At 43.2% G+C, this 15,334-nt stretch overlaps 1 protein-coding gene and 1 non-coding gene across 2 annotated transcripts in view; both read left to right on the top strand.

Moving 5' to 3' along the window:
* Positions 1-15,334, top strand: part of NUBP1 (nucleotide binding protein 1) — a 35,402-nt gene that overhangs the window by 19,458 nt on the left and 610 nt on the right. The window contains exons 5-9 of the mRNA XM_038762681.1: positions 2,121-2,153; positions 7,750-7,840; positions 10,576-10,730; positions 14,677-14,787; positions 15,079-15,181. Of these exons, the coding sequence (XP_038618609.1) occupies positions 2,121-2,153; positions 7,750-7,840; positions 10,576-10,730; positions 14,677-14,787; positions 15,079-15,181 (493 nt within the window). The remainder of the gene's footprint in view (positions 1-2,120; positions 2,154-7,749; positions 7,841-10,575; positions 10,731-14,676; positions 14,788-15,078; positions 15,182-15,334) is intronic.
* LOC119943033 lies at positions 7,906-8,093 on the top strand. The gene has a single exon (XR_005455519.1). It is a non-coding gene; the product is annotated as a U2 spliceosomal RNA (small nuclear RNA).

The raw sequence follows: 15,334 nt of genomic DNA on the forward strand, positions 1-15,334 counted from the left end.
TTGTTTTTAAGGCCTCTAGAAGAGTGTTGTCTCTTAGGCTTGCCCTTCTTATATGGCACGTTTTAAATTTCACCAGTTGTACAGCACTAAGCATCTTTGGATAGATGAGCCAGAATGGGCCTTTTGATTCCATTTTCTAAACTTCACAGGAGCACAATTTTATACCATGGTTTCTACTCTTCAGGGACTAATTTTATTTTATTCCCCACTAGTTGAAATTACTGTTTTTCACCCCGGTTAGGTTGATAGTGGACTACTCTTTTATGGTATTTAAGTGCTTACTATGTGCCAGGCACTGTTCTAAACACTGAGCTAGAAAGTAATCAGGTTGGACACAGTCCATGTCCCGCATGAGCTCACAGAATTAATCCCCATTTTACAGATAATAATAATAACAATAATGGCATTTGTTAAATGCTTACTATGTGCAAAGCACTGTTCGAAGCGCTGAAGTAACTGAGGCACAACGGAGTGAAGTGCCTTGCCCAAGGTCACACATCAGACAAGTGGTGGAGCCAGGATGAGAACCCAGTTGCTTCTGGCTCCCAGGCGCATGCTCTATCCACTAGGCCATGCTGCTTCTTGTCTTCTTTCCGTCGTCTTCTTGCATCTTCTGCCGGGCTCCGCTGCTTCTAACCTTGTGCCACTCACTCTCTTCGCCTCTTGATTCTCGTACAAACTGGCTTTTGAGTGCCTTTTTCTCTGTGGCATGGCTTGAGATGTCGCTGTGGTAATGAAAGCGTGTTGCTGTCCTTCCTTGCTTATGTCATGGAGGGTTCTCTGGAAGCGTGCTGGGGAGAAGCAGGGTGACCCAATGGAAAGGACTTAGGGGACTGTCATCGGAGATCTGTATTCTAGTCCCACCTCTACCAGTTGCCTGCTTTATGACCCTGGGCAAGTCATTTATCTTCTGCGCCTCTGTTTCTTCAACTTTCAAATGGGTATTAAATACCTGTTCTCCCGTTCCCTTAGACTCTGAGCTCTGTGTGGCATAGAAACTCTACCTGATCTGATTGTATTGTATCTACCCCAGCTCTTACTGCAGTGCTTGGCACATAATAGTGATTAACAAGGACCATAATAATAGTGATAATTACTATTATTATTATTAGAGAGTATAGTTATATTTGTGTCTTGTATGTGTCTATGTGTTCTGTGATTTGGAGTAAGGGGAACTGGGGGGGGAATATTGTGTGTGTATGTGGGCAAAGTAATAGTAATAATAACTGCAGTACTTGTTCAGCTCTTACTATGAGCCAAGCAAAGTTCTAAACCCTGGGGTAGAGACATGGGGCTCACAGCCTAAATAGCAAGAGGAACAGATATCAAATCCCCATTTTTCAGCTGAGGAGACGGAGGCACAGAGATGTGAAGTGACCTGCTCCAGGTCACACAGCAGGTAAGTGGCAGAACCAGGATTAGAACCCAGGTCCTTCTGACTCCCAGGGCTGTGTTCTTTCCACTAGGCCCTACTGTTTATCTAGGTGCTGACCAATCAGAAGTCTGGGAGCCAGCAATCTGGACATAGATCTCCCATGTTTTACTTTTTCTGTTTAAAATTTAGCTCATCCCTTTCTTCTGCTGCTCCAGAAAGCTTTTCACTCTGCCTACAGTCCATTTTGAAACTCTTCTAGTAGCATACATAATAGAGCAGATTTTTCTTTTGGAAACACTTTGAGGAAAGGGATCATGTTTACTAACTCTGTTCTACTCTCACAAACACTTATTGTGGTACTTTGTACAAAATGCTCAATAAAATGCTGTTGATTGATTGGAGAAGCAGCATGGTGTAGTGGATAGAGCATGGGCCTGGGGTCAGAAAGTCATGGTTTCTAATCCCAGCTCAACCCCTTGTCTGCTGTGTGACCTTGAGCAAGTCACTGCACTTCTCTGTGCCTCAGTCACATCATCTGTAGAATGGGGATTGAGACTATGAGCCCCTCATGGGGCAGGGACTGTGTCCAGCCTGATTTGCTTGTATCCACCCCAGCAATTAATACAGTGCCTGGTACATAATAAGCGCTTAATAAATGCCACAATTATTATTATCATTACTGTTTTATCCATAAAATGTCACCTATATGCATAATCTCTAATATAGCCCTCTTCCGTTCTGTCAGGTGCACCAAAGTGGTTCTGGGTGGTCTCCAGTGGTAAGTTTTTGCTTTGAATCCATTCCTCTTATTTTAATTCTTTTCCCCTCAGAAAAAAAAGCTTGTAGACACCTCCAGGGTGCAGCAGAAGAACATGAGAACAAACATTAGGATGTTAAAGACACTGGAGACAATTGTAATTTAAGAACTGGAGACTTTCCCTTTAGTTCCACAAGAAAGAAGTAGAATGAAGATTTGGACCAAAAAGGCTCTGGGGCTCTGTTCTTGCCACTAAAATACCTGACGTGGTTTTATACATGCTCATTTAGTAGCACTTTCATTCAAAATCTGAATAAAAACCATTGATGGATCTAAAAATCGTGACCGAACTTCAGAATAGTGCCAAGGATGCTTGGATTGTTTCTGTGAGGTATAAGAACCTTCTACTTTAGAGTTGGTGTTTGTCGATGGTAAAGTGCCTGAGAATGTCCTGAGTAGTTTAGTCTCAATTCCCGCCTTCAGTTTACAGTTTAGTGAGTGGAGGCAGAGTAAAGGCAAACTATGAATGTTTTCAGAAATGCAGAACTTAGGACAAACATCCTAGTATCAAGTATGTTCATAAATAACATTGTCAGTGCAAGTAGTGTTGTTTCGTTGCATAAAAATGCTAGTGTGTGGTGTCTCTTTCTACAAAGAATAGAGGCTCAATTTTTTACTGTCCAGAAGGTTTTGAAAACCTTCCTGGTTTGTTTCATTCTCTCATGACAATAAATAGAGGCCAGTTTTTGTGATTAGAGTCTGTTTTGCAGCTCTGTGCATCCAGATTTTTTTTTGCACCAGATTGTAAAATTAAAAGGAAAAGTTTAAAGTCTTTTCTTAGACTTTGGTAAGAGAAATGAAGCGTGAATTAGAAAACCTGACAGTTTATCTTGTAAGATTTGAAAGTTTCTGTTCTACTCGCTCCGCTCGTCCCTTCTATTTCTGCTTAAAAAGTGAGTGACTGGGTGAAACATTCTTTCCTGTAATAGTGTAGAAAAAGCACTTATGGTCATATCTGTCATTTTATTTATTTGTACTGATGCCCGTCATCCCCCACTCTAGCCTGTGAGTTCATTATGGGCAAGTACCACTTGGCAGAGATTGTACTTTCTTCTGTGTCTCTCCCTCTCCCTCCCCCTCCCTTTAATATAGACATGCTTTCTTTTCCACAAAGGCTGTCCTGGACAACTGTAATGTTTTCCACAGCTGCCTAGGAGCGGAAACTCTCAGAAAATCACAGTGGATTCAAAACTTGGACATTTCTTTCTCTGGCACATGTATAGTTCCATTTTATACTTGATGATGTCTCTGGCGGTGACATTCACGTAGGAATGCAAGGGGGTTCGAAAAATCCACTGCAAGATCCACAGTCAGGTCTGCCCCTCACGGTGCGGCCATGATAGTTGTTTGCAGTGCCTGGTGCTGTTTTCACTTTTGCTTCGTCGTCTCAGCTTCTGCTCAAAAACCATTTTCGATAGGAATGTGCCCAGCTTGGGGCTGGAATGTTTTGTACGAGGCCTGTGTCCTTAAATCTTTCCTCTGCCCTCCTTAGGAAATTCTTTCGTAATTTTGGCGCGCTGTACAGCAGGCATGCGACTGTCCTGTGACTCATTCTCCTCACAGGGACCACTCAGGGCCCTCTCTTGCAGTGAACCTCTCTTTAATGCTAGAAGACAGACTTGGTTCTAGGACTTTGGTATCCGGAGTCCTGCCTGGCCATTTGCTGTTCAGTTCCGCATGGAAGTTTTTTTTCATGGTATTTGTTAAGCGCTTACTACGTGCCAGACACTGGACAGAGCACTGGGGTAGATACAAGCTAATCAGGTTGGACCCAGTCCCTATCCACATAGGGCTCACAGTCTTAATCCCCCTTTTACAGGTTAGGTAACTGAGGCACAGAGGAAGTGAAATGACTTGCCCAAGGTCACACAGCAGACAAGGGATTAGAACCTGGGTCCTTCTGACTCCCAGGCTTGTGCTCTATTCATTACACCGCACTGCTTCATCAAGTGTTTCAGCTGGAACAGGTCAAAGGGTCAGATTTGATCAGTCCAGGTCTTGCAGATGTAAAGAAAATTGGACAGCGCTTATTGTGTGGTCTGGAATCTCCTACTGGGCTGCTCGTGTTGGACAGTCATGTTGGACAGTGCACCTCACCAAATGGGTGCTCAGTAAATGCTGCTATTACTTTCATTCAATCGTGTTTATTGAGCACTTGCTGCTTGCAGAGCATTGAACTAAGCAGTTGGGAGAGTACAATACATCAACAAACGGATACATTCCCTGCCCACAACAAGCTACTACTATTACCGTACTGTTTTAGACAGGGAACGTGTCTGTTATATTATTCTATTGTCCCCTCCCAAGTGCTTAGTACGGCCCTCTACACAAAGTAAGCGCTCAATAAATACGATTGACCGACTAGTACTAGATATTTTCTTTTCCTAGATGATTCAGTAAAACAATTTACAGTCATTTGCATAGACCTCCTGGGTGTGGGCCTCCAGGATTTAGTCATTTGCATTCAGCAATTTTTGAATAACTGTCTCTAGGATTCTGGATGCTACTCGAAGTAGAAGAGTTTCCTAGAATATGATAACACCTGTACATAGGTCTCGTGTTGCTTCTTTTAGGTTCAAGTATACGTTACAAATGATTTATTCATACTAATGTCTGTCTCCCCCTCCAGACTGCCAGCTTGTTCTGGGCAGGAAACGTGTCTGCTAATTCTGTTGTATCAATCAATCATTCATATTTATCGAGCGCTTACTTTTTGGCGAGCCCTTTATTAAGCGCTTGGGAGAGTACAATATTATAAGACACAGCCCCTGACCACAAAAGCTTACAGTTTCTCTAGCACTTAGTCCAGTGCTCTGCAAATAGTAAGTGCTCAATAAATACCATTGATTGATTGATAGTTGCATAAAATAAATTGACTAGGCCTGAGCTCAATATGCAAATCCTGCTCAACCCTTTGGATGGGCAAATGGATCAAAAACATCAAAAACATCAGGGCACCTCAAAAACAGCCAGCCACGCCATCGTCAGTCAATTGTATTTATTGAGCGCTTACTTTATGCGGAGCACTGAACTAAGCTCTGGGGAGAATAATAACAATAATAATAATGATGGCATTTATTAAGCACTTACTGTGTGCAAAGCACTGTTCTAAGTGCTGGGGAGATTACAGGGTGATCAAGTTGTCCCACGGGGGGCTCACAGTCTTAATCCCCTTCTAGACTGTGAGCCCACTGTTGCGTAGGGACTGTCTCTATATGTTGCCAACTTGTACTTCCCAAGCGCTTAGTACAGTGCTCTGCACACAGTAAGCGCTCAATAAATACAATTGATTGATTAATCCCCATTTTACAGATGAGGTGACTGAGGCACAGAGAAGTGAAGTGACTTGCCCAAAGTCACACAGCTGACAATTGGCGGAGCCGGGGTTTGAACCCATGACCTCTGACTCCAAAGCCCATGCTCTTTCCACTGAGCCATGCTGTTTCTCACAATACAACAATACAGGACAGAATACAATACAACAATAAACAGACACATTCCCTGCCCACAACGAGCTTAAGTCATGAAATAGAATCAGACTCTTGCTTAAAAAAAACTTTTCAGAGCGACCACATTTGCTAAGAAGTTTCCAGATTGACCAATGGGTGTCAAACCATTTGGATGGGCCTCTGAAATCTGTCCAGGGGTCTTGGTGCTGCTCCTTGCCCTCTTCCTGTTTCTGACTCATTGCATTCATTCAATCATATTTATTGAGCGCTTACTGTGTGCAGAGCACTTTACTAAGCGGTTGCACCGCACTACAGAGGTCCCGTCTACTGCACCAGGCTGGGATCTGAAGCCATGTTGGGATTCCGGGAACGTCCAGATGGAGGTTTTCTTCAGCAGTCCTGGCTCCACCACTCGTCTGCTGTGTGACCTTGAGCAAGTGCCTTCACTCCTCTGTGCCTCAGTTAACTCATCTGTAAAAATGGGGATTGAGACTGTAAGCCCGATGTGGGAAGGGGACAGTGTCCAATCTCATTAGCTTGTATCTACCCCAGCGGCGCTTCCTTGAGGAATAGGTATCATGGTATCATAGATGGGCTGGAGTCAGTTGAGAACTAATTTGGAGTTTTTGATGTCTTTGAAATGAAGCCAAAAATCCTTGCAAATGTACTTCCCAAGTGCTTAGTACTGTGCTCTGCTCACAGTAAGCGCTCAATAAATACAATTGAATGAATGAATGCAAATTCTCATGGGCGTAACAGGTTTAAGATTCAAAGGAAATAATATCAAGCTGAAAGAAGTCAGGCTGCAGGCCTGTAAAAGCTTAGAGAACATTGTTAATATGATTCTGCCCTGATTGTGTATTTCTTAAGGCTAAAGTTTCCAGCAGTGTGGTTTAGTGGGAAAGTCACGGGCTTGGAAGTCAGAGGTCATGGGTTCTAATCCCAGCTTCTTCACTTGTCACCTGTGTGACTGTGGGCAAGTCACTTAACTTCACTGTGCCTCAGTTACTTCATCTGTAAAATGGGGATTAAGACTGTGAGCCCCACTTGGGACAACCTTATTACCCTGTATCTACCCCAGTGCTTAGAACAGTGCTTGGCACATAGAAAGCACTTAACGAATACCATCATTATATACATTCTTGAAAACTTGGCAAGTTGGTAAAATTTCCGTTGGTCAATTTTAGACGTTTTTTAAGAAAACCTGACTGCAAGATTCATTCAGTCGTATTTATTGAGCACTTACTGTGTGGAGAGCACTGTACTAAGCTCTTGGGAAAGTACAATATAGCAATAAAGAGAGACAATCCCTGACCACAGTGAGCCCACAGTCTAGAGGGGGGAGACAGTCATCAATGCAAGTAGGCATCAATAAAAATAAATAAAATTGCAGATATATACCTAAGCTCTGAGGGCGGGTAGAGGAGGGAAGAGCAAAGGGAGTAAGTCAGGCTGACGCAGAAGGGAGTGGGAGATGAGGAAAACTGGGGCTTTATCTGGGAAGGCCTCTTGAAGGAGATGTTTCTTCAGTAAGGCTTTGAGGGGGGAGAGTAATTGTGAGGTGGATTTGAGGAGGGAAGGCGTTCCAGGCCAGAGGTAGGATGTGGGCCAGGTGTCGGCAGCGAGAAAGGTGAAATGGAGGCACAGTGAGAAGGTTAGCACCAGCGGAGCCAAGTGTGCGGACTGGGTTGTAGAAGGAGAGAAGCGAGGTGAGGTAGGAGGGGGCAAGGTGATGGAGAGCGTTAAAGCCAATGGTGAGGATTTTTTGTTTGAAGCAGAGGTGGATAGGCAACCACTGGAGATTTTTGAGGAGGGGGTGACAGGCCCTGAACGTTTCTGAAGAAAGATAACCCAGGCAGCGGAGTGAAGTATGGACCGGAGTGGGAAAGATGATTGCAGATCCTGATACGTTGCTCTAAACGTAGTGAGTGGTCATTAACTGTCCTATTATATAAGTGGCGTCGGCCCTTTGCATCGAGTCAGGGGTTAGATTTGTTTAACCCAATGACGAAAACCAGATTTTGGGAAACTGTATTCTGTTTTGTGGCCTCTGCCAGCCCAGGCCTTCTTCCAAGTTTCCTTGTCTTTAATACTGTGTTTATTTGCAGTATGTGGAAGAAAACCTAGGCGTGATGTCACTGGGCTTCTTGCTCAGCAGTCCTGATGATGCTGTCATCTGGAGGGGGCCCAGAAAAAATGGTGTGTATTACAGTTTTTATCACTTGGCCAGCTTCCTCAGGAACACAAAACTGCTGCGTGTTCTCATCGCTTCTCGGCCTTTTGGCCAAGATCATGTGTAGTATCTGTGCTTATCAGTTTAATATTTGATATGTCCTCAGTATGAGGATGTTGTATTAATTGGATTTTTGGAGTAGGGAGGTGGGTTGGGAGTTTGCTCCGTCTCCAGAGCTTAGAACACTGCTTGCCACATAGCGCTTAACAAATACCATTATTATTATCTCATCCTACTAACTTAAACTTGAAGTTAAACCTTTTCAGGATCTCCCTGCATTTCTGTATTGTTTCATTGTATTTGCCATTCATTGTATTAAAACTCTCGATTTTAATTTAAGTCCTCAAAGAATCTAAGTGGATTTTGCTTCTTTGTTATCCACATAAATCTGGGGTGATATCCTGAAATGCCCGGGGAAGTTATCATTTTTACAGTCGGGAAGCAGAGTGGCCCTAGTGGAAGGGGCTTGGGAGTCAGACAACCTGAGTTCTAATCCCAGAACCGCTGTTCGTCTGCTGTGTGTCTCTGGGCAAGTCGCTTCACTTCTCTGTGCCTCAGTTACCTCATCTATAAAATGGGGATTGAGACCGTGAGCCGTATGTAGGGCAGGGACCATGTCCAACCTGATTATCTTATTTACCCTAGCACTTAGTTTAGTGCCTGGCAAATAGTGAGGGCTCAACAAATACCATTTGTAAAAAAAAAAGAAAGAAGTGCAAGCACATGGGTCAGATGTTTTATGCAAGTCATCTCAAACAATACATTTATTTTAAGCTAATCCTCTGAAATTTGATCTTTTCTAATGAAGGTCATTTGAGAGAGCCCAGTTAGGGAGAATGACCAGTGATAAGCTACTGTGAAAAAGTTACCACAGATAAAATGTCTGTCACAGATAAAACCAGTATTTCCCGTTTACCTTTTATGTTTCATTTTTGTTATGATAGCCAGTACTGCATTTTCTTTTCTGTAAGACTTTTTCAGCAATTGTGCAATAATTACTTCCTCAAGCATCGCTAGGTAAACACCCATAAAAGCATTGGTTTAAAGCTAGTGCTGTGTAACTATTTGCTTTGCGATTTTTTTCTCTCCCTGCCTTTGGAGGTGTTAACTCAGCAGGTGAGAATGAAAGAGACTAGAAAGGTAACTGTGAAAATACATCTTGTAACCCTGGCTACACAAAGCCATTTAGTTTGACCAGGTATGGAATTATTTACTAAAAAACTCCAGGCTCACAAATTACTGGCCCTTCCCCGCCCCCCCCCCCCCCCCCCCCCCCCCAAAATCAAGATGACATTTTAATACTTAAATGTCATAGAAATTCTGAATTTCATGTAAATGAGTTTTACTGATCTAAAATATGTTTCTCAAACTGTGGTCCATAGCCGAAATGCTACTGCCTCTGAGTGAGGAAGAAGGAAAATTGGCATGTTTATACACTGTGGTCATAATCTCTGGCTGAAAATCCAAACCAACCACCTCCATTTTAAGGGACTACAACCTCAACACTTGTGAGGTTGGAACAGTGCTGGAGAATTAGTGGTATTTATTGAGCACTTACTATGCACAGAGGACCGCACTAAGCGCTTGGGAGAGTACAGCGCAAGAGAATTCGCAGGCACGTTCCCTGCCCGTCACAAGCTTTCAGTTTAGAGGGGGAGACAGACATTAGTATGAAAAAATAAGGAATATATAATGTATGATTTAAAGATGCGTGCGATTACATTAATGGGTTAGGAGTGACACATGGTAGTGGTGAGACCTTCGGGAAGGAGATCAACAGGAATGAAGCAGCCGGAGAAGGGAAGATTTCTGGGGACAGAGACCCTCCTTCTTCTTTACCTCTAGAGATGGTCTGTCAGGATTTTTGCCTTACCAGTGTGGGCCTCGTGGGTTCTAATCCCGGCTCGGCCACTCTTCTGCTGTGGGACCTTGGGCAAGTCACTTAACATCCCCGTGCCTCAGTTACCCCATCTGTAAAATGGGGATTGAGACTGTGAGTCCCACGTGGGACAACCTGATTACCGTGTGTTTACCCCAGCGCTTAGAACAGTGCTTGGCACGTAGTAAGCGCTTAACAAATACCATAATAATAATAATAATATTATTATTGCTATTATTAAATTTAAGGACTAGTGACCTGAAGAGATTCCATCAGATCTAAAGCACTGAACTACAACAAGGAGCCCCAAGGCAGGAGGGTTTAAGCCTAAAATAATTTTCTTTTTGGGCCTGGGGGTTTGGGACCCCGCCTGAGCTAACGCTAAGCAGTGTGGCTTAGTGGATAGAGCGTGCGACTGGGAGTCAGAAGGACCTGGGTTCTAATCCCGGCTCTGCCACATGTCTGCTGTGTGACCTTGGGCAAGGAACCTCACTGGGCTTCCATTCCCTCATCTTTAAAATAGGGATTAAGACTGTGAACCCCATGTGGGGCAGGGCCTGTGTCCAACCTGATTAACTTGCATCTACCCCAGCACTTAGAATAGTGCTTCGTACGTAGTAAGCGCTTAACAAGTACCGATATTATTATTAATTAGTGGAAACGAAGAATGTGACTATCATGGTGCATTTTGGAGGCATCTGAAGAGGGGGCGGCTTTCAATCCACGTTAATGATCTTCTTAATGCTGTGTTCTTAAAATTCAGACAATTTTCTGAACTGAAGAGTGCAATTTGAGCCTGATTTTGCATCCTCTCTTTTTAAGGAATGATCAAACAATTTCTTCGTGATGTGGACTGGGGAGAAATCGACTATCTAATTGTAGACACCCCTCCAGGCACTTCAGATGAGCACTTATCAATCGTGCAGTATCTCAGCGCAGCACACATAGATGGTGCAGTACTCATCACCACTCCTCAGGTGACAAAGGAAACTTATTTTTTAAGTAGCCATTGGTCGTTTGCACTAGTGGCAAGTGTACTTCAGTCTCTAAGAAGATTGCTAAGTAGAAAACTGGATTTTCTCCTAGGGTCAAAGCTTTGGTTTGTGTGAATCTTCTAGTCATTTAGAATCAGAGTCTGGATTGATCCAGTTTTTTCTTCAATGTGGTCTTTCTTTGCTTTCTAAGGAATTAACGGTGATTCTGATTTGTCTGTTTCTCAAATTATTTTTATGGTATTTTTATCCCCACAGCATAAACCACCTTAAACCCTCTCCAGGTTCTTCCTGCCACTTGTCAGACTAGGCATCTGGAATTCCTTTGGGTCTGAACAGCATTTATCCAGTACCTAATGTGGGCCAAGAACCGCCCTGGGCCTCTGGGGACCATTCTTGTCTGCTCTGTGTCCTTGGGCAAGTCACTTCACTTCTCTGTGCTTCAGTTACCTCATCTGTAAAATGGGGATTAAGACTGTGAGCCCTATGTGGGACAGGACTACGTCCAACCCAACCTTGTATTTACCCCAGCGTTTAGTACAGTACCTGACACGTAGTAAGCACTTACAAATACCACAATTACTATTATTATTATTACTTTCATTATTATTATAGTAGGAATGATCCTTACCAGGTTACTTCAGGTTTCCTACAGCCTCCACCCATTTTTTGTTCATAAATGTCTAATGGGAAAAATTACCTCAGCTGGAATCCTTTATGTACAGGCTTTTTAAAAAAAACTCATGGAAGGAAAATCATATGGCAGGAATTTGTATTTTACAAAACTTCGATTGCCTTTCAGGCATTGACTAAACAGCTTTTTGCTGGGTTATTGTTTTTTAAGCATGTGTTCTAGTATCCGGGTATAGCAGTGACTGACCAGTATATTTCCAGAAAGGTCCAAATTGGAAAAGTTAGGGATGTCTGCTAGTGTATGTTGGGTCAAGAGGAGCAAACATCAGAGTATTTTTACAGTTACCCTGTAAACTATTGTATTGTACTGTCCCGAGCACTTAGTACAGTGCTCTGCACACAATAAGTGCTCAGTAAATACCATTATCAGACAGCACCCTGGACTAAATGGGCCATATATTGTGACCCAATAACGACATCTAGGTTCTCATCCATTTCTATATTTCTCCTTCCTGGAAAAACTGAAAGGAAAAATCATTCATTCATTCAGCCGTATTTATTGAGCACTTACTGTGTGCAAAGCACTGTACTAAGTGCTTGGAAAGTACAATTTGGCAAGAAATAGGGACAGTCCCTACCCAACGCACATAATCTCTGATCACAGAACTGGTGGCGACCTCATCCTCATGTCATGGAGGAAGTGGAGGGGAAAAAAATCCCCCACCCCAACTAATCCCAGCTATCAGGTGCAATCTGGGCAGACTGCCCGGGGAAGTGGGCAGCCGACCCTCCCTGTCCATGCAGAAGGACTTACAGGGGCGTGGGAGGCTTTTTCTCCTCTTGCAAACATCCCCCGTCCCTGACCTTAGTTCCCAGTAAATATCTTCCCCTCTCCCATCCCCCACTTTGCAAATATTTCCCTCACTCCTCCTCCACACTCATGTCCACTGCAGACATTTCCCTTTTTCCCCTCCCCTGCTCTGCAAGCAAAATCCACCTCTAGACACCCTTCCCCATTGCAACAGTACTGCAAATATCCCCCTTTTCCCCTGATGCAGACACATCCTCTCTTCCTATCTCATGCAGTTTGTGTGTTTATGATGCCCCTGGGCCCCCACCACTGGTCACTGGCCAGTTGGCTGTGTGACCTTGGGCAAGTCACTTAACTTCTCTGTGCCTCAGTTATCACATCTATAAAATGGGGATTAAGACTGTGAGCCCCATGTGGGACTGAATCCAACCAATTACCTTGTATCAACCTCGGCATGTAATACGGTGCCTGGCACATGTAAGCGCTTAACAAATACCACAATTATTATTATTATTATTACAACTACAGGGACTCTGTCTAGCTTGGTTATCTTGTATTTACCCCAGCACTTAATACAGCTCCTGGCACATAGTAAGTGCTTAACAAATGATTATTATTATTAAGAGCCGTCGAGTCATTTCCGATTCATAGCCACTCCACAGCTATACTTTCTCCAGAACGTCCTGCCCTCTGCCGTAATCCACAACCTTTCTAAACTGTTCTTCTGTTATTGTTGAATCGGTCTTTATCCATCTAGCTGCTGGTCTGCCTCTTCCTCATTTTCCCTTGACTTTTCCCAGCATTAGCATCTTCTCCAGAAAATTAACAAATACCATTAAAAAAAAAAAACCCACAGTAAGGGGTATGTGGCTGAACATGCTAAATGCACAGAAAAGCTGGGTGGTATAAAGGATAGTAAGTGCGTAGGAGCCAGTTCCATTGGATTCCAAGAAAAATAGCCTAGTGGATAGAGCACAGGCCTGGGAGACAGAAGGACCTGGGTTTTAATCCCAGCTCCACTTTGTTTCTCTGGGCCTTAGTGACCTCATCTTGAAAATGGGGATTAAGACTGTGAGCCCCATGTGGAACAGGGACTGTGTCCAACTTGATTTGCTTGCATCCACCCTAGTGCGTAATAACAAAATAATAATAATAATAATATCATTTATTAAGCACTTACTATGTGTAAAGCACTGTTCTAAGCGCTGGGGACGTTACAAGGTGATCAGGTTGTCCCACGGGGGGCTCACAGTCTTAATCCCCATTTTACAGATGAGGTAACTGAGGCCCAGAGAAGTGAAGTGACTTGCCCAAAGTCACACAGCAGACAAGTGGCGGAGCTGGGATTTGAACCCATGACCTCTGACTCCAGAGCCCGTGCTCTTTCCATTGAGCCACGCTGCTTCTCCAGGTAATATAGTACCTAGCACATAGTAAGCGCTTAACAAATACCATCATCATTAGCTTGTTAAGGGGGTTGCCTCTCTGGGTTTCCAGGTGTGGAGGCAGACCTATATCCTTCACTCGCATAGCTTTTTGGCCTGGCCTCCCGGCCTCCCTCGTCTCCAAAAAGAACTGACAGTTTACCAGATGACATTCATTCATTCATTCATTCAATTGTATTTATTGAGTGTTTTCTGTGTGCAGAGCACTGTACTAAGCGCTTGGGAAGTACAAGTTGGCAACATATAGAGACGGTCCCTACCCAACAGTGGGCTCACAGTCTAGAAGGGGGAGACAGACAACAAAACAAAATATATTAACAAAATAAAATAAATAGAATAAATATGTACAAATAAGAGTAATAAATACATACAAACATATGTGCATATATACAGGTACTGTGGGGAGGGGAAGGAGTTAAGGCGGGGGGGATGGGGAGGAGGAGGAGAGGAAGGAGGGGGCTCAGTCTGGGAGGGCCTTCTGGAGGAGGTGAGCTCTCAGTAGGCCTTTGACGGGCCTACTGTCTTTTGAACCACTTGTTTTTCTAAGTATGCCTGCCTTTCCCAAGCCCATCATATTTGGTCCACTCTAAACCCCCTCTCTCAAAGCGAAAAGATGGTACAAATGGAGGGATGCTACTTGCTCCATAAAATTCCCATTTAGATGATCAGTATCCTTTGCTCATTATGTTCCCTGGGTGCCCAGTCTGTGCTAAACATGATTTTATGGGTTTGAATTGAATATTTTCATATAGGCATGAGAAGTGTAAAGAACTCGGTCAGATAAAGTCATCGTCATAACACCTATCATCGACCTTTGCTTTTGTCTTTCTTTGATAGGAAGTATCATTGCAGGATGTTCGGAAAGAAATAAACTTCTGTCACAAAGTTTATGTTCCCTGGGTGCCCAGTCTGTGCTAAACATGATTTTATGGGTTTGAATTGAATATTTTCATATAGGCATGAGAAGTGTAAAGAACTCGGTCAGATAAAGTCATCGTCATAACACCTATCATCGACCTTTGCTTTTGTCTTTCTTTGATAGGAAGTATCATTGCAGGATGTTCGGAAAGAAATAAACTTCTGTCACAAAGTAAAATTGCCAATCATTGGCGTCGTAGAGAACATGAGTGGTTTTATATGTCCCAAGTGTAAGGTAAGACCATGAGAGTGTGGCCGTGGGGTTAAAGAAAGTTCTTTGTTATATGATTGAGGAAATCTGTAGTAGGAGTCTTGTTTTCCTGAAGTTGTTGCTACTCTGTGCAGTTTCAGAAAAGTGGGTCAGTGATCAAAATCCTCTATGCTGACTTCATAAATAGACTACTGCTTGGATTTGAAGGAAGATTAGCACAAACCATTTCAGAGAAATTGTGTAAGTTTCAGGTAAATCCAGTTACTATCCTTTTGGAATAAACAAATACTTTCTTCTCTTTTTTAATTTCCTTAGAAAGAATCACAGATCTTTCCTCCAACAACTGGGGGTGCGGAGGTCATGTGCCGGGACTTAAATATCTCCCTCCTGGGAAAGATTCCTTTAGACCCACAGATAGGTGAGTGATTCTGGCAGTACCACAGAAGGCCCTGAGCAAATTTAAAGTGGGTAAGCATGAAAGATTTCACAAATACAATGTAGGTTTACCAATTTAATTTTTACAGGAGTTAAAAAGTTCTTGAGGAAAAATGAGTATCATTGCTCAGAACCC

This window comes from Tachyglossus aculeatus, chromosome 21 (genome assembly GCF_015852505.1).
Source record: "Tachyglossus aculeatus isolate mTacAcu1 chromosome 21, mTacAcu1.pri, whole genome shotgun sequence".
In the NCBI taxonomy this organism is placed as follows: domain Eukaryota; kingdom Metazoa; phylum Chordata; class Mammalia; order Monotremata; family Tachyglossidae; genus Tachyglossus; species Tachyglossus aculeatus.